The 17070-nt window shown below is 50.9% G+C and overlaps 8 protein-coding genes across 8 annotated transcripts; 5 read left to right on the top strand and 3 right to left on the bottom strand.

The window, feature by feature from the left end:
• The first annotated feature begins 32 nt into the window (after positions 1-32).
• Positions 33-507, top strand: C7974DRAFT_393147 (uncharacterized protein). The gene is made up of 3 exons (XM_046141750.1): positions 33-169; positions 219-314; positions 367-507. Exons 1-3 carry the CDS (start codon positions 107-109, stop codon positions 385-387), a joined length of 180 nt encoding a protein of 59 aa, XP_045998399.1. The 5' UTR covers positions 33-106; the 3' UTR covers positions 388-507.
• Positions 508-4036, bottom strand: C7974DRAFT_471725 (tRNA synthetases class I-domain-containing protein). The gene is made up of 3 exons (XM_046146514.1): positions 3874-4036; positions 1713-3797; positions 508-1665 (listed from the first exon to the last, which is right to left on the bottom strand). Exons 1-3 carry the CDS (start codon positions 3955-3957, stop codon positions 595-597), a joined length of 3240 nt encoding a protein of 1079 aa, XP_045998400.1. The 5' UTR covers positions 3958-4036; the 3' UTR covers positions 508-594.
• A 774-nt stretch (positions 4037-4810) lies between these two features.
• Positions 4811-5588, top strand: C7974DRAFT_412614 (uncharacterized protein; the record flags this gene model as incomplete). Its single annotated transcript, XM_046143662.1, has 2 exons — positions 4811-5414; positions 5464-5588. The coding sequence occupies 2 exons, from the start codon at positions 4811-4813 to the stop codon at positions 5586-5588; spliced, it is 729 nt and encodes a 242-aa protein (XP_045998401.1).
• Positions 5589-6434: 846 nt separating this feature from the next.
• Positions 6435-7168, top strand: C7974DRAFT_375690 (uncharacterized protein; the record flags this gene model as incomplete). Its single annotated transcript, XM_046140228.1, has 3 exons — positions 6435-6614; positions 6710-6966; positions 7105-7168. The coding sequence occupies 3 exons, from the start codon at positions 6435-6437 to the stop codon at positions 7166-7168; spliced, it is 501 nt and encodes a 166-aa protein (XP_045998402.1).
• A 60-nt stretch (positions 7169-7228) lies between these two features.
• C7974DRAFT_175638 (uncharacterized protein) lies at positions 7229-9373 on the top strand. The gene is made up of 7 exons (XM_046136245.1): positions 7229-7929; positions 7980-8068; positions 8116-8247; positions 8299-8356; positions 8405-8526; positions 8574-8848; positions 8897-9373. Exons 1-7 carry the CDS (start codon positions 7396-7398, stop codon positions 9271-9273), a joined length of 1587 nt encoding a protein of 528 aa, XP_045998403.1. The 5' UTR covers positions 7229-7395; the 3' UTR covers positions 9274-9373.
• Positions 9374-11424, bottom strand: C7974DRAFT_175649 (uncharacterized protein). Its single transcript, XM_046136246.1, has 2 exons — positions 11085-11424; positions 9374-11035 (listed from the first exon to the last, which is right to left on the bottom strand). Exons 1-2 carry the CDS (start codon positions 11170-11172, stop codon positions 9474-9476), a joined length of 1650 nt encoding a protein of 549 aa, XP_045998404.1. The 5' UTR covers positions 11173-11424; the 3' UTR covers positions 9374-9473.
• A 286-nt stretch (positions 11425-11710) lies between these two features.
• Positions 11711-12460, top strand: C7974DRAFT_433585 (HAD-like domain-containing protein; the record flags this gene model as incomplete). Its single annotated transcript, XM_046144926.1, has 1 exon — positions 11711-12460. The coding sequence occupies one exon, from the start codon at positions 11711-11713 to the stop codon at positions 12458-12460; it is 750 nt and encodes a 249-aa protein (XP_045998405.1).
• Positions 12461-15181: 2721 nt separating this feature from the next.
• C7974DRAFT_175837 (actin-related protein 2/3 complex subunit 5) lies at positions 15182-16598 on the bottom strand. The gene is made up of 4 exons (XM_046136248.1): positions 16208-16598; positions 15832-15959; positions 15587-15731; positions 15182-15472 (listed from the first exon to the last, which is right to left on the bottom strand). Exons 1-4 carry the CDS (start codon positions 16430-16432, stop codon positions 15410-15412), a joined length of 561 nt encoding a protein of 186 aa, XP_045998406.1. The 5' UTR covers positions 16433-16598; the 3' UTR covers positions 15182-15409.
• Positions 16599-17070: the final 472 nt, after the last annotated feature.

Here is a 17070-nt window from a genome sequence, read left to right on the forward strand (position 1 = left end):
CCGCATCGCGTGCACTTGCCGCTGGCGGCTTTCACCGCCAAGACCTCCGTGCGACACAACATCAATAGACTGATGCCCTGAGAGTGCCGCATCGCCACACACCAATATGCCCGGACGCACAAGACCAATCGATAAATTTGCTTCTGCCGTGGGGAAGTGCTCTGCAGAGGTACGCAGAGTCAACCGAAATGACGGGGAAGAATGCTGATGTCATGCAGAGCGCTGTGTACGGAAAATGTATATTTGCGGACTACAGCAATGTGCATAAGGACATGTGTGCGAAGGAGTTTATGAAATTGAAAGAATGCTATTTGGTAAGTCTGTTCGATGGGCAGGTCTGCCTTTTTGTTGACATATTCGTCTCAGAAAGCGTACAAGACAAGGTGACAGAGCGTGGTGGCAAAATGGCACACGGTTTTGACGGGTCCGTTAAGCAATAGAGGAGGTCTCTGAAGAAGTGCACCATCACGGTCTGTATTATGAGACACCCATAATAATAGTTCGGATATTCATGCTTTCATTCCCTCGTCTATCTACTCTTTTGGTGATGTGGTGAGTGCGCCAGAATATGCTCGTCTTCTACCCATCACACCCCTACAACTTGATCAAGCGCAGCAAGAATGTAGCCTTCTGGATCTCCTGCTCCTCTTCCGCGATGACAGTACTGTTGTCCTTCTCGACAATTTTGCCATCAAGTTCAGTGATGGTGTGCTTGTCGACATTCCTTCTCAATGACTTCTCGAACAATGGGCCCTGGTTCTCAAATGCAGCCTCTAGACCGACATTGTCAGGGTCGCTCAGGATTTTGTACTCCATGCCGACATCGTCCGTTGGCACAAGGCCAGCCTTCTTTCGCAGATCCTGTACACGTCGGATGACCTCACGAGCCAGACCCTCTTGCTCAAGCTCGGGATAGCTGGCGACATCAAGAATGATCAAGACATCGTTGTCCGTGTTGAACTCCTGGTCTTTGCTGTTGGCATCCTTCGCCAAACCACGTTTGACAAGTAAATCCTCGCCCTCCAGCTTGATGCCCTCGATGGTGATTCCACCGTTCTTGATATAATCCTTGATTTCCTGGCTCTTAAGGTTTGGAAGCGCCTTCTTAACCTTGATTGCATCCTTCTTAAGTTTCTTGCCCAGGATGGAGAAGTCAGCTGTGGCGGTGTATTGGACGTTGTATTTCTCCTCGTCACTTGACAGCACAAGGTCGCGCACGTTCAGCTCCTCCAAAATATAGTTTTGAAGCGACTTGATGTCATCGAGATATTGCTGATCGGGGTGAATCACGACCAGCGTCTTCAGAGGGGTCTTTAATCCCTTGTTGGCACGGTCACGGCAGATGCGGCCAAGCTCAATGACCGACTGCATGCGCTTCACCTGGCGCTCAACATCCTCGTCGAACAGCTCCTCACGCACAGTGGGATATGGAAGGAAGTGCACGCTGCGGTCATCCTTAGCGCGGAGCTCTTTAGGGATGTGAGGGAGGAGGCGGAGGTAGATGTTGTCGGTGATGAAAGGAGTAAAGGGGGCGAGTCCACGGCAGAGGGTATATAAAACCTCAAACAGAGTGTTCAGAGCGTGCTTGGTGTCTTCCAGACCGTACTCGCCCTTGAGACGACGACGATTGAATCGAATGTACCAGTTGGTGGTGTTGTCGATCAACTAATATCGTTAGTGAGTTTTTGTCAGTGGGGTTTTTTGCAACGTACCTCGAGCAGGCGTGGGACGACAGTGTACAGTCGGTAAGCGGCCATCTCAGCGTTGACGAATTTGAGAAGTGACTGACACGAGGCCAAGATCCAGCGATCCAGCACATTTGTGTTGGTCTTCTCTGCAGCAGGGTCGAATTCGAAATGGAGGTCAGCGACCTTCTTCAGAAGAGCGACCTGCTGATCAAAGAACTGGTAGCTGTTCCAGAGCGGCAGAAGTACTTTTGATACAATATCCTTAACACCTGCCTCCTTGAAACGGAGTGTCTCTGCACGAACGACTGGCGAGTTGATAAGGTACAACCGCAGAGCATCTGAGCCGTAGCTCTCCATAACACCGAGAGGGTCGGGATAGTTCTTCAGTCGCTTTGACATCTTCTTGCCATCTTCTGCCAACACGATACCGTTGACGACGCAGTTTTTGAATGGTAACTTGCCAAACAGATGTGTTCCGAGGACGGTCAGGGTGTAGAACCATCCACGGGTCTGGTCTAGACCCTCTGCAATGAAATCACCAGGAAACGATTTCTCGAACTGCTCAACGTTCTCGAAGGGATAGTGTGCGCTTGCGTACGGCATGGATCCAGACTCAAACCAGCAGTCGAAAACTTCAGGTGTTCTCCTCAGAACACCTCTGCCTTGCTGACTAGGAATGGTGATGTCGTCGATCTTGTCGCGATGGATATCAGTGAGCTCACCCTCGTAGCCACTGAGCTTCTTCAACTCTTCAACGCTGCCAACACACACCACCTCCTTGCCATCGTCACTGACCCATAGAGGCAGTGGTGTACCCCAGAATCGATTTCTTGAAACGGCCCAATCTGGCGAGTTCTGAATCCAGTTGGCAAATCGTTTCTCCTTAACGAACGAAGGCACCCAATGCGACCCTGCGATATTCTCGAGCATCTTCTCCTTGATATCTTGGATCTTGATGAACCACGACGGAACGGTTCGGTAGATGAGAGGTGTGTCAGATCGCCAGCAGAACGGGTAGCTATGGAGAAGCTGAGAGTCCACAATAAGCCTGCCGTTGGCCTTCAACATCTTGATAATGCCCTTGTCCGCAGCCTTGACGTGCTGCCCCTCGAAGTCGCGCACTACTGAGGTGTACTTGCCGGCATCGTCAACGGGGTTAGGAGGTAGACGATCTTCGGTAACAACGCCGTGCTCCTTAGCAACTCGGTAATCGTCCTCACCGTAGGCGGGTGCCTGGTGAACAATACCAACACCACTATCCGCTGTCACGTATGTGTCGTTCAGTACTTTAAACCCGAAGTCCTTAAACTCATCATACAGGTAATCGAACAGAGGCTCGTACTTCCATCCAAGCAAGTCCTTGCCTTTGAGCTTCTGCACGATCTTGAACTTGGCCTTCTTCGGGTCCTTGTACAGTGTTCGCAGCAGAGCCTCGAGAAGAATGTAGTGCTTGCCGGTGGCTTCGTCGAGAATCTTGACGTACTCGAAGTCAGGATGTGCGCAAAGCCCAGTGTTCATGGGTAGGGTCCAAGGTGTTGTTGTCCAGGCAAGCAGGCATGTGTTGGGATCTTCGATGAGAGGGAAGGTAACCACTACAGCAGGATCTTGAACATCCTTGTAGTTCTGCGAAGCTTCAAAGTTGCTGAGCGGCGTTGACAGCGCAGTACTGTATGGCATGACCTTAAAGCCACGATAGACAGCGTTCTTCTCGAAAAGCTGCTTGAACACCCACCATTCAGACTCCATGAAGCTAGTGTTCATAGTCTTGTAGTCGTTGTCGAAATCGATCCAGCGACCCAGCCTGTTGATCGTGTGCCTCCACTCGGTCGCATACCTCATGACAATGGCCCTGCACTTCTCGTTATATTTGGCAATGCCGATTTCCCTCACAGCATCACGACCAGACATCCCAAGCTCCTTGTCAATCTCGTACTCGATGGGTACGCCGTGCGTGTCCCAACCGAATCGGCGCTCGACATATCGTCCGTTCATGGACCAGTATCGCGGGATAATATCCTTGATGGTAGAAGCCAGAAGATGGCCGTAGTGAGGCATACCCGTCGCAAACGGCGGTCCATCGTAGAAGGTGTAGGGGTCCTTGCCTTTCGACTGTCGTTCTTAATGTTAGTCATTTCTCTTCACCGCGTCCAAACTTGTGCATTCCTGAGTTTCTACTTTTACATACCAGCTCAACTTGCGTCAGGAAGGCATCGATCTCCTCCCAGCGCTTAAGGATGCGCTCTTCTTCCTTGGGAAAGTCAATCGACATTGCTGAGCGTGGTGTTGTCGAGTGAACACTCGTGGCGGGGCTAATTTTATTGACTCCGACAGTCGCGCCTTCCCCGCGGTCAAGGATGAGTCAGCCCAGCTATCGATTAAGAACTTCGCACCTGCCTCACTTCTGTGGCCCACGATTGCCCATACAAGATCCCATCAACATCTCATCTTTCCGGGAGCCCGTCAAGCACTTTGCTAGCGTGTAAATCTGTTACCAGTGCGATACCCGTCAGACTCCGCTCTCAACGACCCCACGATGTCGCCCGAAGAGCAAAGTTACACGCAGCACTGGGCATGAGTAGCGTTGCTGTCTCCAAGCACGCACGGCCATCGCTCGCTGCAACACTGGACCCGTGCTCAGACCTTGACATATGCTGTGTCCTCTTACAAACGTGTTTTGTTCTTTGCGCTTATGGGTTCCATTTTAATAGAAGGACACGTACTCGACTAACTCCCTTCACGACGTGTCTACCAAGATCCATCTCAACTATACGACGCTGTTCTCGATCTCCAAACGCAGCTGCATGGTTACAGCTGCATGTGCGAAGCATGACTGTTGGAGAATCAGAATTCTGAAACGGGCTCGAGGGTCGCGATCATGCTCGCAGCCTTCGGCCCGTAATGCGGCGTGAAACAATGTCAAGTCGCACATATCCGGATCTGCAGAGGCAGGTCGTCCGCGACATACTTATGTACCCTAGGTATTTGACTAACGCTGTCGACTGCTCGAAATTCTGTCTTGTCGAGCTCTACGCCGTCCACATAGAAGCCCGCATCCCTTCGGGTGTCAACTAGGACATCAGCTAGTCGCACTCCAACCGCTTCACGGAACACAAAATCGCAACATGCGCCCGTTTGCCTGGCTCGTCGCCATCTCTTCGTTCACAGCGGTCTCACATGCTTTGCCTCAGCTCCCACATTTCGAACTGCAACAAGCTAGCAGCACCAACGAAGCCCCTTCACAGCGATCGATTGAAGGCACGTGCAAGCGCATAGCAGAACTGAACAACCTCTCGAATATAGCAACAAACCAGACGCTCCGGGATGCTTTACTTGCCAACAAGAAGATCCGCCAGGACCAGGTCGACTACATTGAGACCATGAAAGATGCTATCAACTCCGAGCTTCAGGATCTCAATTCGAACACGACTCTCACGGTCGAATGTGGCCCCATTGAAGCTCATAAGAAAGCTGTGAAGGATTGCAAAAAGCTAGACAAGCTAAAGAAGCTGGTAGAGATGGCAAGCAACAAGACCGCGTACGATGAACACCTAGCGGGGGAGTTGTTAAATCAGAAGCAGATGGAGCAGCTGTGGAAGAATATGGAAAATGCCGAGATCAAGCTGCAAAAGCTCCGCACGAATAGTACGCTAGTCGACCTGTGCACAAATGAGATCGGACTGCGGCAAAATGGAGCTGTCGGGCAACAAGCTGGTGACATTGGAAATGGTGCGTCATACACTCGCTGTACACATTTGACTGCGCTAATGCTTTACAGTTCCGGTAGATAACAGCGGTGCTATCAGTATGTCATCGAGCGATGCAACAGCTCTCAGGTCAGCACCATGGGCACTGACGTGTGCCTTGGTGTCTCTATTATGGGCCGCAACTGTACTGCTCTGAGCTTCTTAGAAATAGAAAGCCGTCAATGCAAACAGTTCGTTTATAGCCCTGCGCGGCACCATGTATGTTCGAGTGAAATTGACTCATCACGAGTAATGGAGACTGCCAACGCACAAGTTGCTTCGAAACGTACCACTCACCTTACCAATCCTGGGCCATCGCTTCGCTTACCATCCGCGCAAGGACCGACAACTGACCACTCTCTTCGTGCAGTCACTCAAGACCGTTGATGCACCAAAAGAAATGTATCAATACTGAGTTTTGTCATTCCTGAAGATCTTCCAAATCCTACGTTCCCGCTTGAGCAACGCCGAGCCTCTGTTGGGATACTTACATTATCTCACGTATGACTTGCCTACCCTTCCCCGCCATCCGAAGATATCTTGTGGCCGTGCATCATGATACGGCGACCAACCTAGCAGAACAACTTAACGAGTTATCCATGCCGGACAAAGATTCACAACTCCGTCTTACATGATACAGAAGACAGGGTACGGTCAGCGAATGAAGTCATAGCTCAGTAGTTTCCGTCAGCTCACGACGAGACTCGCAATGAGGAAGAAACCTTCCTGAGATCCCTATGTCCCAACGTTCGTAGGCTGTGCAGCCCAGTAACGTGGTTGCCGCCTGAAACCAATTGCACTAGTCCGCTGCACTCCACATGCAAGCGACCTTCTGCTTCCTACCAAGGCCATACGTGCAGGAGACTAAGTTGTTGTGAAAGGAAACTTGACTGAGTAGGCGATATGTAGGGCTCCTTGCAGTGTACGGTCACGGCTCTTCGCACTTGTGCAAGTCAACAAAGCGACTTCAAGTCGTTATTGCATCAAGCTGACTGCATACAGTATGCTGGACGTTGTTCTACTCTCCTGCATCCCGATTTTGATTTGGTCTTATCGGTATTGTGCTCGTGTTGGCGTACAGCTGAGTGGTTACTACGCAGGTCGTTACCAGCTGGCAAGCCTTGAGAAGGCTCGTTGGACTCTCACTGTAAGACACCACTGCAGGATGAGATCATGCCAAAAGGTAACTACGAACACGGTCCGAGATGAAGCGTTGTGGGCTAATGAGGCAATTTAGCCATATTAGCTTCGGCTCCAGGTTACTGCACCTCGATGCAGTGGCACGTGAGACCACCGACGACAAACTTCGGATGTCGGACCGTCTATGCAGAGCCCCAATATCCATGTATGAATCTATGGATGCCTGTCGCACATCCCAGTGATCAGGCTGAGCGACATCTCTTGGCGAATTCAAACTTGAGTTCAGCCCCAGACCAAACGGTGAGCGATAGGTACAGAGTCAACGGACAGCGGCTCATAATCGTCGATCTTAAGATGACGGAAAGTGCTTATCTTGGTCTTCATCATCGCCGACGGTACGCGGTTGCAGTGTCTCCACCAAAAACACCATCTGAGACCACCGTGTGGCTGATACAGAGCGGTACACGAAATGTCCCTACCGACATCTAACTATATTGCTCTAGCAAAGTGCATGTCTCTTGACTCCATGCTAGGGCCAGCACGGACTGCTATATGCTCATGTCACGCCGATATCTCACGACAACTGCGATGCCGTAGTAGCTCTTTACCTCCACACGACGTGAATCTGCGTTGCCGCATCTGGATATGGAAGTCCCCCATCAAACTCCGGTCATCGAGGCCCAAGTGGCTGGTCTTGGCTCCTTCCCCAAATAATGAATAAAGCTACCCTCCGGCGGTGCATGGAGGAGGTCAACAATCTGCATTATCCTTGTCGCAACTCAACCAGCATCTTTGACCCGACCTGCTGAAGCCAGACTGGCACCATGTCAAACTCTCAACAAGCCCACTCTGTCGGAAGCCAAAGTCATGACTCTCTCGACGATGCCGAGAAAGGCATGTACGATAGTACATTGGAGTCGATAGCCCCTCCTCCATTCGTATATGCAAGTCATGGATTCCCAACCCATCTCAATCCTCTCTTGTCGCCGGTATCGCCTGTTCACGAAGGAATCACTCCTTGCACAAGTGTTCCAGAACTAGTATTATCCAAACCAGCAAAAGCCGAAGTCAGTCACATTGAGATTGTCGAAAAGCCAATTGCAAAGCCAGCACCAGCCAAGCAAATCGTCAGTCGGTGGATACTGTTCGAGCTATGGTTCAACGCATACCGGAGATTCTTCACGCTTGTTGTCTCACTCAACCTTGTCGGTATTGTTCTGGCTGCAGTTGGTCGATTCAAATACGCAGAAGAACACCTTGGCGCATTAGTTCTGGGTAACCTCCTGTGTGCTATCCTGATGCGCAATGAACTCTTCGTTCGCTTCTTGTACATACTGGCCATATATGGATTACGAGGTGTAAGTCGCTCTTCCTTCTCGCCAAGAAACGTCTGACGGATAGTCGCTAGTGGGCTCCTTTATGTGTCAAGATCGCAGTAAACTCGGTCCTACAGCATTTAGGGGGTGTTCATTCGGGTTGTGCACTGTCAGGAGCAGCGTAAGTAGAGCTTCACTGTGACAACCAGTGAGCTAATGCACCTGCAGTTGGCTTATCTATAAGATCGTCGACATAGTCCGGTACCGCGCTGTCCAACATCCTGCTGTCATTGCAAGCGGTATCATTACCAATGTATTCATCATCATTTCTGTTATGAGCGCCTTCCCATGGGTACGCAAGTAGGTTGTTGATTCTCGATGCACGTTTCCAGAACCTAACACTTACATCAGTACCTACCACAACGTCTTTGAAAAACATCACAGGTTTATCGGGTGGTTAGGACTCGCCGTAAGTATGTATATTGACTGCAGAGACTAAGCTGACTGATCATAACAGATGACGTGGGTCTTCGTAATTATGGGCAACACTTACGACATCAAACTCGGTGAATGGAGGTCGGACACCCACTCCCTACTTAGTGCGCAGGAACTCTGGTTCGCTGTCTTCATGACAGTATTGTGGGTTTGTCGTAACTTTCACTAACGACATCGCTAACGGGCTCCAGTGTTCTGATCCCTTGGGTCACTCTTCGCGAAGTCCCAGTCGAGGTTGAAATACCCTCACCGAAAGTAGCAGTTCTGAAATTCGAACGTGGCATGCAGCAAGGACTGCTCGGCCGCATCAGTCGCACTTCAGTCATGGAGTATCACGCTTTCGGCATCATCAGCGAAGGCCGCAAAGCCACCCACCATTATATGATCTGCGGCGTGCAAGGCGACTTCACTAGAAATCTCGTTGCCAACCCTCCAAAGACTGTCTGGACACGGCAGCTGAAATTCGGTATGTTGTTTCAACATAATTGGAAATATCCTGACTAACGTGCCGTAGCTGGCGTCGGTCATGCCTCCGCAATGTACAAGCGCGGAATCCGTATATGCACTGGAACAGGTATTGGTGCTGCGCTATCGACCTGCATCCAGAGCCCTGACTGGTTCTTAATCTGGATAGGATCTGACCAGGAACGTACATTTGGACCGACTATAACAGGGCTGATTAAGAAGCACATCGAGCCTGAAAGAATGATCTTGTGGGATTCGAAGAAGCGTGGTGGCAGACCTGATAGCGTACAGCTGCTAAAGGATACGTGGAAGAGCTGGGGTGCTGAGGTTATCTACATCACGAGCAATATGCAGGGAAACGACGAGATGATGCAAGGGTGCCGGGTGGCAGGTTTACATGCGTTTGGGACATTGTGGGATTTCTAGTTGGCTCATTAAGTTCGATGTTTTGGTCAAGTACTTGCGGCTCGGGCGTTTTCAGTGGGATGGCTGTTTTCATTATTGATCCAGGCATATAGGAAGAGGCTTAGACAGGCTCAGGAGTATACCCTACATGATTTATTGAAGCGGGCTCAACCAATCAGTCGATGCTTCTCGAACAGACTTCACGCGTCTGATGACACGTCTCAACAAGTGTACTCAATATCAAGCACTACCGTGGGTATCCCTTCAAAGTCCTCAGGTACAACATACGAGATGTTGTAAAACAAGTGGTTCCTAAGTGCCTTCCCATACGTCACAGGTTGAGCCTCCAGTCCCGTCGCATTGACTTTGATATCCACACACGGCAACTTTCCATCCAGCCCTGTGACTGTGTTCCCTGCGAGCGTCCATTTCGGCGGTACATTACTCAAGGCAAATGTAAAGATGTCACTCCCCACCTGCGTAGTGTTAGGATAGCTCACTGTCAGTCGGTTTGGCTCAGCAATAGCATGAATGCTACTCGCACTCGGATACAGCGAAAAGAAAGTAGTCAGCGGAAACGGTTTACGATCCTTGTCACCACCCCAGTGCACGATAGCCGGTACGAATTGATCGCCTCTGTTCTTCTCCTCATCGAGTTGCTGTCCGCCGATCATGAGGTCGTGGCTAACCCAAGATGTTGCGATGCGTGAGTGCTTCCCCTCGAGATCATCGTAAACGGTCTTGTTCAGGTGACGCGGCGGACCGACGAACGTGCCCTTCAGTTTCTCCTGTACGTCTATTGGGATGACAGCTTTGACGGTTTCGATGATGAGCGCGACTGCTGCACCCTGGGCGATATCGAAAAGAAGATCGCCTTCGAGTTTGTATGGCTGGGGCCCGTACTGGTGACCAAACATGCCCCAGAAGAACATTGGCAGAATAGAGGAGTGCTTCACCAAATCGCGGGTGTAAGCACGGTCGTATGGGCCGACTACTTGGCCGAGGTAGCCATTGTAGTGCTGTTCGAAATCGCGCCAAAGTTCTTCGAGGATGACATTCGCATTGGCTGTAAAAGTCTGATCCTTGGGTCCGTACTTCAGCTGTGCACCTAGTGCCCAGTTGTCGATTCCGTAGTAATTTGGAGCATTGTATTCTGACAGCGTGTTTGCGCCATTGAGCTGGAAAAGTTGAAGCAACTTAGTACCTTGATCGTTGGCAAAATCAATAAACTCGGAATTGTTTCTTCGAGCGCCGATCCAGCCAACTACCAGTGCACGCATCATCGAAGGATTGCTGTAACCCAGTGTCAAGTTATCGCCCTCGGGGAAGGTGCCATTGCGGCGCATACCGCCTACTGCTGCGATTTCGAGAGAGTCCTCAATGCGAGTGACCATATCGCTGTCAAGCAGATGCCCAAACTCCTCAACAACCTGAACTAGCTGTGTGCCAATAAACTCGCGCCAGTTTGGGTCGTAGGTATCGTAAATCTTCGGCGGGTACAAGGTCGAGTTTGGCGTTGGGTCAGGCTGATCGGGCGAGAGCTTGTAGGTTCCATACCACGCAGCGTCAAAGTCGTCTGTCATCTGAACAGAGATAATGTTGTCGATGGCGGCCTTTGCGTGCTCAAGATCATCGCCTTCATTGCGGTGCAACAGACCCGCCAAGTACCAGGCTGTGAATCGAACGGACCAATCACCCTTGTCACCGTACGCTATGTAGTTCAAGGACGTATCATATCGATTGTCTTGAACAAACATAGAGTGATCGAACAGACTCTGTGCTTCTGTGGTTTTGTCAGCTGTCGAAACTATAGTTGGCTGGATTCTACGTACCTGCGGTAAGAGTCGTTTTCTTGTTCCCGATCGCAGTCGCAACTGCTTCTGCAGCGAAGCTCGCCGCAACAAGGATGGCAGATCTCATGATTGTTATCGCGACTACACGCGACTACATCCTCGACGATTCTGGGAGCGACATGCGTTAAGTACCTAGGTAACTACACCGGGAAACGTTACGCGCGCAACAACACAATGATCAGCAGTCTTCGGTACATCGTGAACCGACAGGTATACCGTCCAAACTAGTTCAAGCAGGTCTGATGTCTCCATAGCCTGTTGAGAGAGCATTGCCGACGCTTCTCCGCTTGGTATGCGGAAGAATTGAGTGGCGGGGATTTAGCGTCTGCGATTCCCCGCGCATTGCGAGTCATGCCTTTCTTACTCTTCCTCTGAGGTCAGTCTTCTGCGACTCAACTTCATAAGCTTTACTGCACTCTGGATTTCTAGTTGGGTGGGAGAGGATTATGACATCTATCAAGAGGTTGGGGCGATGGCGTGCTTGTTCTGCCACAAGTTGGCGGCGCCCCACCAAGCTTCGCAGGTTCCGTTCAACGGCATAACCCTCTTTCTATCGCTCGAATCCCACGACGATGGGCGACTCTACTGAGATTGATGCACGACTAATGAGACCTGAGGCTGCGCTGATCCAATTGCATGAAGCGACATGGTACGCATTCGACCTGGATGACACTCTGCATGAGTTTCGCAAAGCATCGGCAGCCGCAGTCAAAGCAGTTCTCAAGATCATCCACGAAACGAGCGGTCATACGCTGGAGGAATTGGACGAAGAGTATAAGCGTGTTCTCTCTCGAGGAACGGCCTTGGCATTCGTGGACGGCAAGACGTCCCATCAATACCGTGAAGACCGGTTTCAGCAACTTGTACGGGTATTCGACATCAAGCTGAATGAAGGTCAGATGCAGATACTCGTTGATCTCTACGAGGAAGTTTTGACTAAGAGTTTGGAACTAAAGCCAGGTGTGTTGGAGCTTTTTCAGACGCTGAAGCGATGTGGCAAAAAGATCGCAGTCATTACTGAAGGGCCTCAAGATGCGCAAGAGCGAACCGTTGAAGCGCTGGGACTAACATCTCACATTGACTATCTGGCAACAACAAACAAGTTGAGGGTCGCGAAAATCGACGGATTATTCTCGAGGGTCCTAGAGCATCTCCACCTCCAACCAGATGAGATTATCATGACTGGCGACAGCTGGAAACGCGACATTGTGCCAGCCACGCAGGCTGGCATATACTGCATTCACTACTCGGAGAAAGGACCCGAGTATGATGATTCTGAAAAACAGAGGAGCATCCGTACATTTGGACAGCTCCAGGACATCATTGAGAAAGCTCATCATAATCTGGAAGCATAAGTCCACGTAGTAGGCATCACCATCAGCTGAAGGGCAGGACAGGCACCTAAACAATGCCACGGGACCTTCAGTCCTAAAATCGCTCAATAACCTTCCACCGAACTTGTAGCGCAAGACGCGATGGTGGTCTGCATTGTGAGACGATTGCTAGTCTTCTGTCGTGAACGTATTTCCAAACTTGTGTACATACCCGTTGAGCTGTTTCGTTTGAAATTATATAGCTTCTGCAAACTGTTGCGACAGGCCACGATGTCAACGTCGTTGAAGTGAACAGTAGGATGTATGACAGTAAATGCTTAGAGTATAAGCTCGAGCCGATGCCTAGGCACATCATGACCTTACTGATCGCACCAGTGGAAGCCATCAACTTCGGTGCCCATAGCGGTGGCACAAGGCTTGAGGCTTCAGTTGAATGTGATGGCTTACGCGTCTGGGCCATAGTGATTAGTATAACGGCGCCGAAGCAAAACCCATCAATAAAGAGAGAGACCTTGTTAGGGTGACCAGCTACGATCAAAAACGTCACTCTTACCTTCATCGCAACATACAGATGCTTGCAGTGCTGCCTAAAATGTTGCAATAACACTTCATCGCGAGTTGAATCTTACAGCGTCTGAGTATGTTGGTACAAACACATTGCAGACATTCAAGAAGAACAATTTCTGAATGACTTTGCACTTGCTGTGAAATGTACAAGTGATCTGGTTTCGAAACTACACACAGTGCTCCATCTGCACATTCATCGCTAGAACAACACAGCTTCCTAAGCATTACACTAAATCCACATCTTTCTGGCCTTCTCAATGTCTTACCAAATCGAGAGCGCTGTGTAGGATGAAAGTGTCTCAATACAGAGCAGGCGATCGTCCACTGTCTGGAACATAACATTTGTGAAGCCCAACCCAGTTTTGTGACATCAATTGCGAGACTTCAATCACGAATTCTGCAAAGACCCAATGCCACATGTCAGTCTCGATGGCTGCCTGACATTGAGAGGCAAATAGATTGTGCAAAGATCTACATTTTTATGACATGTTTTTGCAGAAAGAGGACAGTAGTCTCCCATCGTGTTTGTGATATATTAAGTTCAATCATGCGTATCTGTAAATGTTTCAAGAGTCCACCCATGAGAGATCGACTCTTTTAAACTGATGGAAAGCTTGCCACGTCGTCGCCGCAGTGCCTTCGAAATATTGTTGCAAATGCATAATACATATTCTTGGTAGCGAAGCACATTCAGCTAAGCATCGAGCGGTGGGGACCCAGGATGTCGCCGTTGATCGACGATTGTAACGGCGGAACGGCGCAACAGCTTTTACCAAGACAACGGCACGAGCAGGATGGCACCTGCCACCCACAGTCCTCGGGCCGAGGAAGTCATCATTCATATTCCTTCCGATCCGGGACACAAAACTATCCCGAGATGATATGCTCCTCCACAGGCCGTTTCGATCTTAAGCGGCGCCACCTATTCCGGATAAGGTACCATGTTCAGGTTCTGACCGAGCCATTGCAATGCCTCGCAATAAACAACAGAGTGCTCATTCGAGAACAACACGCGGCGAACGCCCCAAAAAACACGCTTGAAAGTTGACGAGGCGAATGCAGAAGGTGATCGCATGCGAGCCAGTGGTGTGCACGTTTCATGCCAGCATACGGTTGTGCATGTAAGGCCCCTGCGCACGATGTGATCTCCCGTGCAGGTACCATGTGCCTCTCAACGGCAGGCATGCAGTATCGCCAAGGCGGTTGTTGGAAGGTGGAGGCGGCGTGCAAGGACTTACCTACTTGTCAACATGATGTACGACGTTGACACCGGAAGATGGCTGTCCGACAGTTATTGTTTATAGAAAAGCCTGCTAGCGTGTTGTGTAGGCTCAACGGATCTCGCTGACGAAGTGAGGCGTGCGATACAGGCAGACCGCAACGGTGCCAGGGTCATGATCGCCGGCGTTATGGTCATTGGAGCCGAGGTCCCTTTGCATGTTTGCTAGTGACGCGACGTCTCATTTACCAGGGCATGGCGATGCATGTCTTGTAAGTGATCAGTGCTATGTATGTGTACAGTGGAGTCAGGTTAGCCGGCTTCGAGGTGTGCAGCGCAGCCCTACGCATGTGCATGAACCGCGGCAGAATGGCATCCTTCTAGAAGCATGTTCGAGCCGACCACGACCTGTTTTCCTTGTCTTGCTGGACGATGCAGATACGCGCAGAAGGGAGAACCCTGCAGCGTCAGTAATGCCACGCGACAAAGGGCTGAACGTTGGCATAGCCTCTCATAGTGGTTTCACTTCAAATGTCAAGTTTGAGTTGATCTTAAGAGACGACACGTTTCATCCCCCGACGGTCTCGAGACTTTCCAATCTCGGCATTAGCGCTCAAACATCAAATGTTCCTGACGCGGCTTCAGCTCTTGGCGACCACTGTAAATCGCGTGGAAGCTGTGCCGTGCACGCGGCTCGACGGGCGAAGAGTCTAGTGCATATCTGGTAAGCGTGGCGGGCTATCAAGTTCCGGGAAGATGGCTGGGAAATGATCGGGGACAACGCTGCTAGAGTTGTAAGGCTGAAAGTGGACATTCTGAGGGCCCGGAAAAGGAGACGTCAATGCTTTTCCTTCTGGAAAATTGCATGGACCAGGATGCCGGCCCTGCGGAAAAATTCCTGTAGTTAAATGAGGATGCTCGGAGCGGGATTGTCGTGTCGAGGTAGGTATTGACTCAGGGTAAATAGACTGGGCCGCAACGCAGATCCTAACGTAAGACTGGAGAAAGCAGGTTGAGAGTGTTCATGATGTAGTTTGTTCGTATCTTGACTGAAGCTCGACCGCAAGTTGTATGCTTGCCTTTTGGTGATGTAGCAATTACGTCGCCACTTGCTGCTTGTTTTCGTGCCTGGCAGCTCGAACAGTCTGCACTTCGTAGCAATGGCTATCAGAGGGTTCGTCCGCTCAGACCGTACGGCGGTCTGTCATTACTCTCACGATGCTTCCAGGGCCGGCAACCTCCACGAGCTATCAAACAATTAGCAGTTAATCCCTGACTATCACACCCTGGCGATATGTGTCACGAGGAAGGGACGGTGCCCAAGCAGCGCGGAACGCTTCTGGTGTATGCGGTGCTCGTACCTTTTCATGCCAGCTAAGCAGAACGCTCATGGCCTGACCACCGCCCTCACCTCCGCCTCGTGAGTGTACCTGCGAGAAGCCGGTTGCTTGTGGAGTGACGTTGCGTGCGCTGCTAGCGGGCGCGGCTTGTGCCATACCCTTGTAACTGTGAGGCCGACTTGTCAGTAAATCATACTGCAGCAATTGCGTCTTGTCATCTGTTCTGCACAGCAAGATAGCAAATATTGAGAGGGCTGGTGTCGTACATGTATTTCATGAGCACATCCAGTGCTTCTGTCCCACCAGGTGCACCGTATATGCGACTCAGCATTTGAGCGATCTCCGCTTGTCGAATGGATTGGAGGACTTCAAGAACGATTGCGAGGTAGACTTCCTATTACAGAGTAGACTGGTCAGCTGTGCATCCTCTAGTGTGAGATTGTGCGAGTGCGCCATGTTGAGATGTCCTGGTCGCTGGCTACCCAAGTCCATAGCCGTGGTAGCGTCGTATCCATGTCGCAGCGGCTGTGGAGAGACATTCAATGGCGTTGTCCCACAGCGACAAAGCGGGGTGCATGTGACGCCACAATGGTGGGCACAGCTGTCGAGGTGGTGGTTGGGAGATGGCAGGCAACGACGTACCTTGCCCTTGTCGTCGGCGCCATATGGTGCTGCCTCCAGCGCACCCTGGAGCGCACCCTCGTTGTCTCCTCCCCTTAGCAACTGTCGCAATTGCTGGGCGGTGTTTTGGACATCGGCGGTCGAAACGGGCTCAACAGCAGGTGTGAGGGAGCTTAGGTCGAAGTTGGCGGGGCTGTCCGGGTCCAGGGCATCGATGTTGATGGTCCGCCAGTTGATGTTGGCCATGCTGAACGCTGTACAATGGGCTTCGTTGGCGGATGTGAGGGCGGAGGTATGCGGGTAGGTGGCTGTGGAGGCGTCTTTGTGTGCAGGGGAGCTTTAAGTGAGGTCGCAACTCGGGCGCCATGTCGTGGGGTGCAGAGCTCCACCTTCCTGGCTTGGCGGGCTGGCGGCTGGCGGCTGCCAAAAAGCGGCGGGAGAGCCGCCAATTGTTGCACAAGCAAGGGTCGGCACTCAGCAACGTCAAAACAGTTCGGTACCTGTATTCAGACGTCTTGGGATCTATCAATGTTGCGGTGGCGACCGTCGATGGCGTCACAAGTGTGACGGCAACGGCTCCGCGGCAGTGGATGAGCGGTCACGACCAGAAGAGAGGTTGATGGAAATGCGTTTCAAGGTAATGTTGTACATTGTAATTAGTCTATAACCCAATTGTGTCGCGAGACACTTATCCGAGACCCAGGCATTGTCTATCTAAAATCAAATTGCCGTGGCAGGCGATCCATCTCTGCGTTTCCAAAGATGGCCGTCCAAGAAATGCAAAAGCGCCGATTGCTCGTCCTGAATCTAACGTATCCAGTCAAGCTCGCCGAGCTATCGTACAAAACAATCCGTGTCTATGAGCCAGTGAAGGCAGACAACGG

Source organism: Boeremia exigua (genome assembly GCF_020726555.1).
Source record: "Boeremia exigua strain MPI-SDFR-AT-0100 chromosome Unknown C7974scaffold_5, whole genome shotgun sequence".
Classification (NCBI taxonomy): Eukaryota; Fungi; Ascomycota; class Dothideomycetes; order Pleosporales; family Didymellaceae; genus Boeremia; species Boeremia exigua.